Below are 16365 nucleotides of genomic sequence, written 5' to 3'. Positions count from 1 at the left end.
ATTGGTATTGTTTACAATTCAGTTGTTTACAGGAGATCAAAGGAACATGTCCACAGATTTCTGTACATATTAATTTTTCTATGTGTAAATGTACATAATTGAAATTAAAATGTTGGCAAAACTTTTCCAGAGGGTTTTGAATTTTTTATTTTTTTTTTTTTTACTTTGGAAAGGTCAGTACAAGGGCATCATCGTCATTCTTAAATATAGTCTTCAGGCTACAGTAAAATATGTCGTCAAAAAGAGACTCATTACATCTGGGATGGAAGCAGCGGCGAGCTTTCAAAAGAGCTATCCTTCACCCTTAAATCTTTCCTGGTAGAAAGTAGAAAACAGCCAGCGTCAGGAATGCAGCGGAGTCCTTCCCCATCAGGATGCGTCTTTCAGGAGGTCTTTGGTTTAGTGAAGTATGCAGAGTCTGCGTCCTGCAACAGAAAGGGCCGTCTGTCAGCTCCGATTTGGTGCAACGTTAAGCAAAAATCAGAATGGCTCTTCTTCAAGGATGAAAACTGAATGAGAGATTTTTAAATTTACAGTAATTGTTCGGAGGCCACAAGCTTGACCCTGACATTGCTTTAACTACACAGACTTCAATGTTGGAAAATATTCCTTGATTGGAAAAGGTTTCTTCCCCCTCCCAATGCCTTAAACTCCTGTGAGGCTGGTTGGAGCATGACCTTCCTACACGGCCCTCAGCTGTGGGTGTACACCAGAAGCCACAACACACTAGTCAGTCATTGAGCTGTGTGAGAAAAGCTCAATGTCACGCTCATCTTGCTGCAACTTTATTAAGACTAAAGCAGGGTCAGCAACAGCTGAGGCCCTCCGGCTGTTAAGAGCCGCCTCCGTGACAGTCTCCTTTGTTCAAGAACTTCTCAGAATATTCACACAAACGCACAAGCTTGGGGTCACCACTAAAATATCTTTGTATCCTATTTATTCAAATTAAGCCACAATTTTTAAGCTGTACCTTGACATTGACCTCGGCAGCTACAGTGTCTTGCAAAACTACTCATACCTACCACAAGCATGGATGAAGACGCTCTGGTTAGATGTAAGAAACAAAAGTTTAACCTTTTGATCTACATATGTGGCAGAATTATAATGTGGAGGGGCTTTTCTTGAGCACGGACACAGAAGCTGATCAGAGTTGATAGCATGGAGCTAAATGCAGGACAAACCTGGAAGAAAACCCGTTTGAGGCGGCAGAAGAACTGAAACGGGGGCGTGGGTTCCAGCAGGAAAACAACCCTAAGAATGGGTGAGTCGGCTTTATTTAGGAAGAATGGCATCCTTTATGTTGATGTGCATAGATTGCCCAATATGTCTGAAACCAAATAGGAAGAAGCACAGACTTGGTTTATCCAATTTCTTCTAATCAGTTGACCTGTATTAGTAAATCAGTCTTAACATGCAAGTAAATAATCTTTGAAGGACAACAGACCAAAAAGAGAAAATCGTTGTCTAAATCAAATGGCAATTTTGTGGTAAAACTCCAGATCTGATGTTGCCAGACAGTCTCCATCCAATCTAACTGGGGTCCAAACCATTTAGCAAAGGATGGGTAAACCTTTTGCTCTCAAGGTATTTAAAGCTGGTATTTACATACCCAACGAAACCATTCTGAAACCTTGTATCATTTTCTCAGTGCTTCACAATTGTGTGTACTGAGCACCTTTGCATTATGCCTAATTAGCAAACAAAACGTACCAGGCCAGCTTTGAAATTCTGCACCCTTTTTCTGCCCAACAGGTTGGTCATGGCCCAGGCGACCGTAGGTGCATACTGCCAGGCGTAGTAAAACAGGAGGAAGGGCTGCTGGGCAATCCACATTTCCTTCACGCCGTTGGCAATTCCCACCAGCATTAGACGCACGCAGCGGCTTGTCGACATCTTGTGCTCCTGGCTGCCAACCGTGGCCACGGGCTTTAGGAGGGGAAACACCAGTTACTGAAACCGCAAACGCCACACAAGTCGTAGCAAAGAAGCACAAATCAGATGCGTTACTTTGTTCAGTTCTTCAGTGAAGGCGTTGTCGACGATCTGTGACTGCACCGGCCCGGGACACACCGTGCTGATGAGTATATCTGGAAAGTCCGTCAGCTCAGTTCGAAGGGAATTAAAGAAACCCTACGGAACATAATCCACAAAACCTGCTCTAAATACACCGCTGATCGTCGTTTACAGTTGTGACTTATTGACGTTGTGAACCAGGATTGAAAGCCCTTCACCTGCAGAGCGTGCTTACTGGCAGAGTACCCTGTTGCCAGCGGTGCCCCAGCCAGGCCGACCACGCTGCTGACAGTCACGATACTCCCTCTGCCTCTCTGCGTCATATGAGGCAGCACCTGCTTGGTTAAAGAGACCGTGCCGAGGAAGTTGAGCTCCATCAAGGCCTGGTAAACCTCAACACAGGTCTCCAAGCACAGAGAGCGCTGGCTCCGGCCCCCGTTGTTAATTAGGATGTCAATCTGAGGTTAAAAGTTGGAAAATGTCAGAAATTGAAACGTAATTTCCTGAAAAACACACAGTGGACCCAGTCATCCTTTACTTGTCATATGTCTAAATAACATTAATTAAAAGCTTCACTTCGTCTTTACAGGGAAGTGTAAAATGTACTTGAATGAACTGCAGATTCCAACAGATCTCAGCATCTACAAACAGATGGTTCCATTTGTGCTTTTGCCTTGAAGGGCGTTCCTCAAGGCTTAGTCCTTGGTCCACAGCTTTTCTTCACTTTAGTGTCAAATAAAAAAGATCACTAACTTATCTACGTTAGGGATCTTGGTGAACATGTCTCCAATACTAATGTCAACTTCCATGTTAACTATAAAGTTTTTTACAGCACAAGAAGTGCCGATCACTAATCTTCCAACTATCTAAACTAAAAACTTTTTTTAAATGTGGAAAAGTCAGAGCTCGTGTTATTTCAAATTGAACACTGAAGTTATAAAAATGAAAAGATCTTCTTTGCTAGGTTCAGAAATTTGAACTTGTTGCCGCACCATTACACATTAATTGGCATTATTTTTTAATTATGTTCTCAAATTTTAAGAGCATTTCAGTGTCTAGTTAAGAAATCTATATCAAAACTCTGTCCTTATTTTCAAAATTGGTCATTTTGCACTTTTGTAGCCAAGGAAATACTTGTTTCTGCAGCCTTTACGTCTGTACTGGAATGCCGTGACAACTTCCACGTGCATGCTTTCTCTCTGCATTTAGTTTGTCACGGCTCTCTTAGATTTATTTTAAAAATATCTACGTTCTTCCCACAGATTTTGAGGGTTGGCTGGTCTCCACTGGCCAGCGAAAGATTAACTCAGGGTTACATTATTATGTATAAAGCACTTCTTTCAACATAAGCTATATAGGAGCTATAGTCTCTGAACACATTAAAAGAGCGCAAAATGTTGTATATGCTTTTGAAACCTTTGCTTAATTTTGTTATATGCTTCTATGTTTGAAATTGTCCAAAACCATTTCTTTGCTGCTGCCTTTGCTTTCTTACTAATTTTTTTTTTTTATTCTCAACAAGTATTTCTTGGATAAGGAAGTTAAAATTAATATTTCAGTTGATAACACTTTGCTGCATTAGATGGAGGAAATGTGACGACCTTACATGCCCAAAGTATTCTATCACAGCTTTTGCTTTTTCCTCATGCGACTTTCTGTCCAACAAATCAAGAGGAAGAACAAGAATGTCCTCATCTTTGAGGCTGGAGTTCTCTAAAAGAAGAGAAAAATAATAATAACTAATGTTATCCCATTGCTATTCAACTGAAGAGTCCAAAGATAAAGTGTTTGGAGTTTGAGAGTCAAATAACTCACCCAGACATTGACTTTTAACTCGGTTCAGTTGGTCTTCACGGCGAGCGGACAGGATGAGACGTGACCCGCATCTCGCCAGCTGATAAGCCAGTTCCTCCCCAATCCCACTGGAGGCTCCAGTCACCCAGACCACCAGCCCTTTCAGCTTGGTTTCTGGGTAAAGCAAATTGCAGCGACTTCTATAATAATTCACAATTATGTTAACACAGAAATTTAGCCTGAAAGATAACAATTTATTAACAACTGAGTGTTAATTTATCAAAATTCCTAATTTTTTATTATTTAAAAAAAATTGACAATAGAAAACGGTGGCTTTACAAAAAAAAAATTTGCCGCCTTGAATAATTTCAGCCTCAATTCATAGTCCATCACGTAAAAGAGGAATAACGTTTGACTGGTTTAAGTGGTATTTATCATACAGAGCTTAGTTCCTTTACAATAATGATGTATTGTTCCTTTTTATAGTAATTTGTGGCGTTCCTCAGGGTTCAGTGCTTGGGCCCACTCTTTTTACATACATTTCACCTTTAGGAAACATTGCTCAAGTTTCTTCAACCTTGTCTCGTTTATAGGGGGGGAAAAAATCTATAAACATTTAGTTCTTTAAAATAAAGAATTGTTTCTTTAGAATAGAAAAGCCTCTGAGTGTCAAAGATTGGTAATATTGATTGTAATCAATTTACTTAAACTTTTTTGAGCAAAGTTTGTAAATAAATTGCTCCTCTACAGTCCCTTGGACAAACAAATGCTCTGTTTAAGGTTCCTATAGAAATACAAGTTTTTAATTGGCAGCAGCCTCTGGGATCGTATACACTGCAGAAATACACTGTAATCCTTTTACTGTGATTTACTTAACTTTCCTGTTTAATTTGTATGTACTCCAAACCTTTTTCTGCTTCACATCAGTTTGACAAATGATAAAAGACTTACTTTGGTCATATTTATTTGTAATTCAGTAAAACATATTTTACATTTTTGGACTGTATTTTAAAACATCCAATTTTCCAGATGTATTTATTTACATGGTGCGCTATGATTTTGTTGGAAAAAATTACAACACAATTCAACAAATCCAGTCATAAATCAAGCCCGCTCTGGATTTCTCTGACACAGCCGAGTTCTTTCTCAGTGAGACTCCTGATATTATAAGCAACATAAAACAGCTTTGCTTCACAGCAAAATGCTGGATGTTACACTTCAGGTCCCTCCACCTGCTGAAAGCATGTTGAGCAACAGAGTTTAGGAAATAAGCAATCTCCCAAGTGGCTGAGCAGGTGAAATACATCAACAAATGGTTTTCAAAGGAGCTTGTATGCGCAAAAGACAGATTGATTGGTAAAAAAATTAAATAATGGACAGTTATGTTAACAGTTTAAAACTAATTTGATAATTTCTGATACAATTAAGGCACCCTTCTGCTTTTTGGAAACAAATGACCTCAGGTGAGTTGACACAGGTTTGAATATAAGAGTTACAGGACCGTAAAGTTGGAGGCCCCTGGAGTGGGGCCACACACATCCAGTGACTTTTACTCCAACACAGACTTACCCCCGTATTCATCCACCTTGGCTGGACACAGCAATGATTTATAAAGAAATGACTAACTAAATGAAAAGCATTTAACCCAAAACGGTTAGGAAAATGTACACCTTTCTTTTGTTAAGGTCGTTTTAGAACCTTACAATGTTAAAACTTTAGTTTTATCGAAATATTGCAAGTTGCACTATACCGTTTTTAGCGCGTTTTAATCATAAAAATTAAATTCCAGTACTTTTAACTTAGCGGTTTTGGCCCGCATTGCATACAGTTAGGACGACACTGCATTACAGTTGCACAATAAAACATGGCTGATGCATGAGTTACAAAAAGCACAAGGATTACAAGCAGTTCTTAGGGTGGTTTTGATTGCAACCCTAATTGTTTGCCCGTCTTCATCTACAACAGCCCCCAAACAAGTGCAAAGCAGCCCCCCGCCCCCCACACCTGTCCTGGTCTCACCTGGACTGTGTCCTGTTAGACTGGCCCGCAGGAGAGTGAGGTCTGCGTCCCCGAAGATGAAGCACAGGACGTGGACGAGCAAACACAGCGGGATGAAACTCCACAGCAAAGAGCAAATGCACCAATCCATTTGTTAGACAAGGAAGGAGTCTGACACAGAGACTGAAACTGTTGCAGCGATGCAGCTAAAGGCTAGCAACGTCACTTCCTGTACTTTGAGATTTTCAAAGTTAAGGTCCATCTATCCGTCCGTCCTTTTAACCTTATCTTGTTTTGTCACGTTATACAGACTTCGGTCGGTGTTTTGTTGGGACTTTATGTGATAAACCAATATAAAGAGGTATATAATGTGAAGCTAGGCTTTTTTTTAAACAAATAAAAATCTCAAAAGTGCGGAATGCATTTTTATTCAGCCCCCCTGAGACAATATTTTGTATAACCGCTCCAACACATCTAGAGACAGAAGTGTGCACCAATACTTCTTTACAAAATAACTCAAGCTAAGTCAGAATGGGATGGAGAACATCTGTGAACATCAGTTTGCTGGTCTTGTCACATGTTTTCAGTTGGATTTTCAGGTCAGGACTATTTAGCCAAAGAAGAAGAGCGTCAGTGGTCGCCATGATAAGTGCTGTCCGAATAGTGCGGTCACTAAGGAAGGAGGTAGGGGAAAGCTAATTTGTACTGACCCATCTACATTCAAAATAATCAGATGTAACTTTTTGAAAATTTCTATTCCACCGAAAGCGGAAGTAGTGCATTTTAAAACATTAAATGAGATATGCCCATCTAGACAGCTAATGCACCTTAGATTTAATATTGGTTTAAATGAACGTACATTTTGTAAAAAGGAGATTGAAACACAAGGACACGTTTTCTTCTCTTTTAATTTCTCTGCTTTATTTTGGGATGCATTTTGTCGTTCTGAATAACAACGTGTCTTTGTCAAAATGAACGTACAGTGACATAAGGTTTGGTGTCCTTTTACAGTAAAAGACTCAAAGCTGGAATTTCTATTAAATAACCTCATAATATTGGCAAAATACTTCATTCGTAAATCTACATTTCTAAATGTAACCCCACTATTTTCTGGTTTCTTAAAAGAGTTCTTTATTTTTTTTTGTGACTCCCTTAAAAATATTAAGTCCAAAAATGCACAACATTTATATCAACATTTATTAGATCTTTCTCTTCATCAGACCCCAGACAACTAAATGTGACATATGGCATATAGGATTTAAATTTTCTGTTTATACATTTTATTTATCTTATTTGTATCAACTATTTATTTATTTTATTTTGCCTATTCTATTTGTTTTTCAATCAATGTATAATGTATTGGCTTCCCTGTTCCATCAGTTACTATGTCAAACTTATATTCAAATGCTGACATGTTTAGCTCAGTTTCAAAGGGTATTTTGTATTGAAATTTCTTCTGCTTGTAAGATTTGTAGTATGATTAAAAAAAAGAAATAAAAATAGAAACGAGGTAGGGGCAGGAGTCTGTAATTTCGCCTAGAAACCCCGCAACGTCCCTTACCGCCACTAAGAAGCCTTAAGGTATCCCACAATCCTTTGCGTGACACGACATATAATCACAGCCTTATCTCAGAAATCAAAGAAAATGTCCAGAGAGAAAAGAGCGCGCACTTGGTAGTTAATTTTCAGAAGTCTTTAGGCCTGAATTTTATTTGCATCATCCGTGTGTATTTCCGACACATAATGACGTCGGAGTTAAAGGCTGTCCGAAATCGGCACAGCGGTCCGGAGCTGCTTTCCTCCCCATGATAGAGTTCTCACTGTAGACCCCATGAAAGGTCAAGGAACCGGAGCTAGAAATTGTTATTAAGGGTTTTCAGATGTACAAGTGTACTATGAGTATACATATTTCATACTTAATATGAGACAGTGTACTTCAAGTTTATTTTTTCATAGACTTAATATTATATAACTAATAGTATAGTGAAGTACACTTGACTTATACTGAAAAGTATAAATAAAAGACTAAGGACATTCATACTAAGACTTAAGTTTATATTTATACTTCCATCCATCCATCCATTTTCTAACACGTCTATCCCTGCTGGGGTCGCGAGGTGTGCTGGTGCCTATCTCCAGCATTCAATGGGCGAGAGGCGGGGTACTCCCTGGACAGGTCGCCAGTCTGTCGCAGTATACTTATACTTAAGTATACTTAATAAAACTAATTTCAAGTATAATACTTTTTGCCAAGGGTTCTTCAGCATCTAACAGGTTTTCTTCCAGAATTTCCCTTCATTTAGCTAATTTCTATCCATTTTAAGCCGCTTTCCTGTCCCTGCTGAAGAAAAGCATGCCAACAGCGTAATCCTGCAGCCATCATCTTTCACTTTAGGGATGGTGTGTTCAGCCTGATGTGGAGTATTAGTTTGCCTACACACCGAGGATTTTGGGTGAGGACAAAACGCACTATTGGGGTCTCATCTGACCAAAGCTTTAACATGTTTTCTGTGGCCCCGTACCCTGGTCCTCAGCAACCAATGTCCTGCATGTTTTGGACGTGCAGGACTCCGCCGCACCTTATTGAAATGCTAGCATCACCTTTTTCGGCAGGCTACAGAAGCCTGGTGATCACCCATCGCCGTGTGAATGTGCAGGACAGTGGACAAGGACCAGGGTTGGGGACCACGGCAGTACAGTGATGGCCGACAGAGGCACAGGAGCTAGGAGTTTGTTATGTAACTAGTAGGTTGCCGGTTCAAACCCCTGCTCTGTCTGTCTCAGTTGTTGTATCCTTGGACAGGGGATTTGCCTGCTGCTGCGGGTCGTTAGATTGTGTGGCAGCCCAGCTTACGTCGGTCTGCTCCAGGACATCTGTGGCTACAGTGTAGCTCACCACCATCAGCATGTGAATAGGTGGATGACTGATGGTAGAGTTAACTGTACAAGTTTAGACCCTTTACATTGCTTGTGATAAACTGCAAATACAGCATTTTATTGATTTGTTTCAAAGGTATTTGTCTTTTTTCTCAATTTTCCACACAGGCCAGATCTGTGGAGTAAATTGGCATTAGATGCTCTGGCAACAGATTCTCCCACCCGAGCTGTGGATCTCTGTAGCTCCTCCAGAGTTACCATGGGCGTGTAACGCTGATTAACACCCTACTTACCCAGCCTGCTAGTTTAGCTGGTTGTCCGTGTCTGGGTAGGTCTACAGCTGGTTCACCCTCTCTCCATGTTCAAACGGAGGATTGAACAGAGCTCTCAGAGGTGTTCAAAGCTTAAGATATTGTTTTACAACCCAATCCTGCTTTAAACGAAAAGAAAATGCGTTAACTGAACTTTGCTTTTCTTTACAAATCACTCAGCTTTGCACAACCTTTTCTACACACATACAAACAGTCAAATTCAGAGCAGGTCATCAGTGCAAAATCAGACTCTATTAAAAATCAATCACAAACATCTGAGAAAATAACATTCTGTGGTTTTAAAATGGTTAGACGTTTCATTCGGGACGGTTGCATTTGCAGCTAGCTTACCGCTCACTGTTGACACGCACACAAACACGAGCGTCCATGGCAACGCTGAACCACACCCTGAATGCATCCCGGCTGAAGTCTGACTTTAAAAACGGGTTCTGAGCAACTTCCCAGTAAGAGGGATTCCTGACATATAGGAGCCTCAACATGCCTCCACAGTACATAAGAATCTAATGTCATTTAGCATATAATGACTATGCCAACTATTATTAGGAAAAGGTCTTGCTGCATTATTATGGTTCGTATTACTGTTTCAATGAGGTAAACATTTTTTACAGATTGATAGGTTTTACAGACGTAACTATAAACTACTATAGAATAAACCATGTTTATTTATTTGTAAAAAGGGACAGTACATATTAATGAACATACGTATCAAATGTAAATATGCCAGATTGTAGACATTGTCTAATTTCCATTTGTAGTCCCTGGACTGGTTGATGTTAACATTAAAAGAAAAGAAACACAAGACACACACATTACAAACAGGCCAGACAGAAGCACGTTGGGTTACTCACAATAGCAAACTACACACAAGATAGACTTAGGACGAAGACAGACAGGAGCGATTACGCCTTAATATACTCAAGAGAGTAGTTTTATTTTGTTTAACATGTTGCCTAATTCATGATTGTTTGCGCCTTTCCTGTTATTTATTTGGCTTACATTCAAATGGTACTACTGAGGAAGTCTAAACTCTGGTCTTTACATATAAATACGTTTTTAGTAAAATGCAAGAAGAGAACTGGCATTTCCAAGTCAGCTGTGTCCAAACACTTTTTCCACTTTTTAAATATTATTACTTTAATTTTAATGAAGTACTGTCAAATTAGCTAACTGGAACTTTATTGCTTTTCAAACATGACACATATCGCCAATCACGCTTGTGATGTATTTGTTTCTGCTTGATTCATTTGTTCATTCGGGCCTCGGAAATGTAGTCAAGTTGATGAATTATAAATATTTATATTATTTGAAACAGTTTCCCTTGACCGTATTTGAACAAGTCAGTGAGTTATGGAAAGATTGTATAACAATAGAAAACTTGTCAAGCTCTGTGCTTTTGTTAGATATATATATTTATTAATAAGACCCTTGTGCATAAAACAACTACTGCACGTACGATTGTAGAAGGTTATTACGGCCAGTGGCCTTGTAGGTTTTTATTTCTTCTCCTTTTTTTTCTGAGGTCTGATTACCCATTTACCAGTAAGACCAATCTGGCCTCTTCTGCCTCATGCGATCCGTTCCTCTTTATGTTCCTCCCAGTTGGTCCGATTGACACTCCTGCCAGTCCCACCCTGCCATCAGAGGAGGTAACACACACATACACACATTCCTTTAATACTTTTTTAGTTTGTGCAAATTTTTTGATATTTTATTCTGTATTTTAAAAATAACTTAAAAACATGTCCACCAAGTCATAGAATTTCACCAATTTAAAATTCAGGAATAGTAGATTCATTGGATCTTTATGCCCTTTTCTACTCATGATCCTCTTTTTTTTTATCAAATAGAAGTCCAATTAAATAACAATTTATAAAAGTATTGTCCCAAATTTCTACACAATTAGTTAAAAAAATTGGGAAAATGTGTTATTTCACAAACTGTGACCCCTTCGGTGTGTTTTTCAGACATAGGTTACAGTATTAACCGTAGGCCCTCTCAGATCACCCTGGTGTTGATCATTGAAGTCTTTTTCATTCAAGCTGTTTTTGGAAAGTGAAATGGTAATTTTACGTTTACTTCTATGTATTTCTGAATATGTTACACATTATAAAGGAACTTGGATCAATTTAGTTTACCCATCAATAATTTTCTTTTTCGTTTGAGGTTTTTACGGCACTAGTGGCTTGTTTTTCGTATAGTGGGCTGACAGGAAAGGTGGTATTGGGGGGGGGGGGGGGTACATGCGGCAAAGGACCACAAGTCAGAGTCGAACCTGGGTCAGCCGCGTCGAGGACTAAGGTCACCGTACATGTACCACCGAAACACGCTCGACCCCATTAATCGTTTTCTATATTTCTTTATTTTTCTCTGTGCAATCATATTTTTAGTCAGTGTACCTTTTTCTGCTGACAATGTATGGAAGTACCCTATTTTTTTTTTAGAGAACAATGCACTAAAACCAGTATTCAAAAGTTTGCTGCCTTCTGACATCTGTTTGTCTCCTCTTTTTGAAACAACAAATGGCATCGGTGATTGAACTCCCCACTGATATCACATAGTTTGAACAGTTATTGATTCAGTTACACAGAATTACCTGCTTACATGTTATAACTGGCGTACCACAGCTGTGGAAGATCTCCTACACATCTGAAGGACTTCACTGCTCCAGGCTATTAAGAGGTTGTTCCTCAACCATCTTCACCCCTTGGGGAGATCTTTGTTGGATCCACGGCATTTTGCTTACCAGCCTTGGCATTGGGGTGGATGATGCCGTCATCCCCCTCCTGCGTTGAGCTCTGACTCACCTGGAGAATCCTGGAACACGGATGCTCTTTACAGGAAGGGTCAGGATTATTCTGTTATATTCTATTCTTTAGTTATCTGTTGGGTCTTGTGCTGTTCAAGTACTCTGCTGAGCACAGCAGTAAATAATATACCTTGTTAAATTAGATTTCTTCCATAAACAGTGACTGTTCTGGTTAGTGTTGTCGGGCTGATGCTATTTTAAGCACAGCTGTGTCGTTGCGTATATAAATACAGTGCAGAGAAAATGCTTTTTTCTCTTTTTTCTTTTTTAAATAGTTCTAGTTAATTTTAGACACATGAGGTATCTCAGGGAAGCTTAGCCTGCCATCAGAAGTGTATGTACTGGGAAGTATCCTGTTACCGGTGGTGTCCCACTCAGGACAAACAGTCCCCTGGCAGTCAGAATATGCATACTGCACAGTGCAAAAGGTTTTACTTGTGTCTAAAATAGTCTTACAACCGTACACTACTTATTTCAATTTTTTTTTTTTTTGCCGCTTTCTCTTTAGAAAATCAATCAGAAGTCCTTGAATGCCCTCATCCTTTAGGTCAGAGTTTCCTATGAATAAAACCAACGTATTAGGTCATATGGAGACATTATATGTACAGCATGTACTGTTCCATGCTGGACTGGCCCTGGCCTGATTGAAGAAATTAGAAGGGCGATGAAATGTTTTTTTTTTCTCCCTTTCACATAATATTTACACAGATTATGTGCAGGCACACATGTGAAAAGATCAGGATACGCCATTAAGTATTCTGTTATTTATCAAGAAATGTTTGCATATTGATGTCCAATCTTATTTCTAGGTATTCTCTTTAAAACAAGCTAGCTTCCTGGATGGGAAGCAAAACATCTTCAGCTTCAGAATGGAAGTCCAGTTGTTTTGTTTTTAAAAAAATTTTTGGGTTGAAAACAAAGGGATTTAATTTGACCGAAACAACAATAATCAGTTTTTGACATTGGTCTGGGGAAAGTTTGCCCCACTCCTCACTTTCAGCTGTGAAACGTTTAAGGGGTTTCCTCCATGCACAGCCTGTTTCAAGTCATGCCACAGCCTCTCATAACTACAAGAGTTGGACTTTAACTAGACCTGATTTTTTTCATTTCTTAATTTTCAGGAAAGTCCTTGTTTGACTCACTGGTATGTTTTTTGGTCATTGACATGTTCCAGAGTTCAGTTCTTCTTTAGCTTTAATTTGTTTGTAAATTTGTTTTTTGGCAGGGGCAATGTAAAAAATACAACATTCTTTCAAAGAAAAGTTGCTTTGTACCAGATTTAGCTATTGTTAATTTCCATCTGAAATACAGACACATTGTATTTGTACAACATGATTAACATTTATATTCTAAGTTAAAAGGAGATCATGAATTGTAAAAAAAAAAAGTTTCAGTGCTTATATGTTAAGTACATAAATATTATCATTAAAATTTTACCTTGATCGATGCAGACGCAGCTGATTTTTACTTAAATATTTCTGTAAATTTTTAGGAAAAGTAGTTAAGTCAGCAGACAGCTTCAGACTGACTGGGAGCTGATTCTCTATATTTTTTTTTGTTTTTGTTTTTTGATGGCTATATATGAAAAGGCTGTCTGTGCAAAGGCAGAGGGTCTTTTTAGGAATGGTACCGTTTCTGTGAGCTGTCAAGCGCGACATCTGAGTTGTTTGTTCAGAATAAAGTTTAACAAATATTTTTAATGTGGTTGGGGTAATGTTATTCACAATTTTGAATACTATTTTCAAACTTGTATATTGGATTAAATTGTCAAAACTAAGTAATCTATATTTCTTGAGAATATTACAGTGATGTTACAGATTGTTTCATGTTTTTCTCAAGCACAATTCAATAGAAGAAATTATGGATTAAACGATGATGACTTAAGGGCCCACTACAAGCAAAGTATCCCCAAACCGTGACACTTTCCTCTCTGTACTTGAGTTAGTGTGAGTTTTTTTTTCCCTGGAGCTCGTCTGTCCAAATCATATAATCCTAGAAATCACGGTCCTTGTTTGTGTTCTCTCTGGTAAACTTTAGTCTGGCCTTCATGTGTTTCCTACAGATCAAAGATTTCTTCCTTGCACTAATCCCATAAATTTAAACTTGTGGAGGAATTCACTTTTATTTTAATAGTAGCAAGAGCCCACTGTGGAGGCTTCTGTCAGCGTCTTGCGGTCTGCTTTCAGATGAATGGCTGAGATCAAAATTATTGTGAGACTGCGTAAAAATCCTTTAATTACTCCATAAGATGCTATAACCTTGTTTCTGAAGGCCTCAGACAGGCATCTGGATGTTAACGCGATGCTCTCTCTCTCTCTCTCTTTTCAGCAGTCAGGACCACACCTAAGTGTTTGAGTCTTAAACAGCACAAAACTCCACCAATAGTGTTTTAATCACAAGGACCTCATCTGATATTGTCTGTGTGTAATAAATATGGGGATGTCTTAATTTCTTAACCACCAGAAATTTAGTTATTTTATCTCATTTTACAAGATTAAAAAGGTATTTTATTTTGTAAATATTTGTCAAACTTAATATATTTTTTTATGTCACACAGACAGACTTCCTTTGAGTCTTTGACTCTTTGTGTGAGGAAGCAATACATTTTTACTACCTTAAAAAATAGTTCACGTTAAAATGTTATTGCCAATATATGCATGCTTCAGTTATTTTTTTATGATATTTAAATTGTCATAATAAAGGTAATTTCAGCAATTTCCCTCTGGGATTTCAGCAATTTCCCTCTGGGATTATTAAAGTATGTCTGATTCTGATTAATTTTACGAGCACATGAACACGCTGAGCTCTGTGTAACACTGTGGCCCCTGTGGGAGGACATCCTTGGTTTGTTTTGGGTCAGAATATGGTTCAGATAAGTTCAGCTGAACTCCAGGGTTTCAGTCAGATAGGAGCTCCTACAGGGCACATCTCCTCTCAACCCACGGAGCAAGGGTTACATAACTGACCAATGCTGGGTTGTTTTTTTTTTTTTGTCAGCTCAGCACATCGGGGGGAAAGTTAGCTTTTTACTGGGCCAGGCTACAAAAAGCTTCCAGTTGAGCTCAAACATTTTAATCTAAAGGTTGGTAGAGATCCTGCATCATGTTTTTTTCTCATCTAATTTCTTTAATTTTGTGTTCTGATTCACTTTACTAAATAATTTAGGCTCTGATCTACATAATTTGGGCTCTTCATCCTTACTTGGATGCTTGTATCTTTGGTTTGTTTGTAAACAGCACAGCTGATGTTGAGGCTGAGGCCTTTAACCTTTATTTTTATTTAATGCACAGTCTACATTTACACTAAAAATAAATTTCTTTTTAGAAACCTACACTATATTTCTATTAAGCAACTGAGAAGGTATACATGTCTTGATTAAAAAAAATCCAGGCGGACCCCTATTGTTTTTGTGCCATTTTGGCACAGTTTTGGCTTAATTTTTTAAATTTATTTTTCTAATTAAAAATGTGGGATGCTATTATATGTTTGGTACATACTTTTGTAGAGGAATCTCAGATAAAGATCTAGATAAATGATAAGTGTGTCAGTCTCAGTCAGCTACAAATACGTTGTTGTTGCTATGACTCCTTTAAATAATAACCTCTGATCATATTGTTAATCTGTTTATATTGAGTAATTCTGTAATTAGAAATGATACATACAGTACGATACTGACTGGATTTCGAAAGCCTTCCTTAAATCCCAAAAAGTTCATGAGTGACGGTTTTAAAAAAAATGTAAATGCCTCCTGAATTGTGGGTGAGAGCGGGTGTGAGCGTGTTTATCTTGCAAGGCAGCTCCTTCCTGGAAAGAGCATTAAGAGAATGCTGCCGTCAGACCAATCCCAGGCACAGCCATCAATCATGCAACACTCAGCAGAGGCTGCAACATTATTTAGCCATTGGACTCCACATGAAGCTTCAATTTCCAGTTCCTTTGCATGGAAACGGTATATAGAGTCGTAATGTCAAAAGTAATGTTCCACCATCCCACAACCGATGATTTAATAGGGTGGGGAAATTGATTTTCAAAATAATTTACCTCCATTTGTGATTGTGCTAGGGAGTAAAACTAGAAACACTTGGACTATGTCCGCTTTCTCAGTTTAACGAACTAAACTGATAGTGTTTGGTTTAAATTAAGCTATAAATTGCAAACTTTATGAAGCAAGAAAAAAAAAATGCTAATTTGGATAATATTTACAATTAGACAAGAAAGCAATGCAAACTGTGAAAAACAATTGCAATAAATAATAAAAATAGAATATCATCAAACGATGTATTTGTTTTCAATAATTAAATCAAAAATTCGGAACCCATGTATGGATTTCAAGTGTTTATTTCTTTTTTTATGGATATGGTTTACAGCTAATTAGAAAACAACATTTGGTTCCTCAAACAGTTTAAATATTACATACGATCAGTGAAAATGATTTTTCATGCAGTAATGTGGGCCTACTGAAATGTGTACTCATGTACAGTGCAGCACACACACTCATTTGGATAAGGTTTCTTTTGCATGAATTACTGGATCAATACAGCTTGG

The 16365-nt window shown here is 38.3% G+C and overlaps 1 protein-coding gene across 1 annotated transcript; it reads right to left on the bottom strand.

Moving 5' to 3' along the window:
- Positions 1 to 148: 148 nt before the first annotated feature.
- dhrs7 (dehydrogenase/reductase (SDR family) member 7) lies at positions 149 to 6047 on the bottom strand. Its single transcript, XM_012864536.3, has 7 exons — positions 5827 to 6047; positions 3829 to 3981; positions 3620 to 3726; positions 2232 to 2471; positions 2008 to 2130; positions 1711 to 1926; positions 149 to 425 (listed from the first exon to the last, which is right to left on the bottom strand). The coding sequence occupies exons 1-7, from the start codon at positions 5954 to 5956 to the stop codon at positions 384 to 386; spliced, it is 1011 nt and encodes a 336-aa protein (XP_012719990.2). The 5' UTR covers positions 5957 to 6047; the 3' UTR covers positions 149 to 383.
- Between the last annotated feature and the right edge of the window lie 10318 nt (positions 6048 to 16365).

Source organism: Fundulus heteroclitus, chromosome 19 (genome assembly GCF_011125445.2).
Source record: "Fundulus heteroclitus isolate FHET01 chromosome 19, MU-UCD_Fhet_4.1, whole genome shotgun sequence".
Lineage (NCBI taxonomy): Eukaryota > Metazoa > Chordata > Actinopteri > Cyprinodontiformes > Fundulidae > Fundulus > Fundulus heteroclitus.
This window is presented reverse-complemented; position numbering and strand designations above follow the sequence as displayed.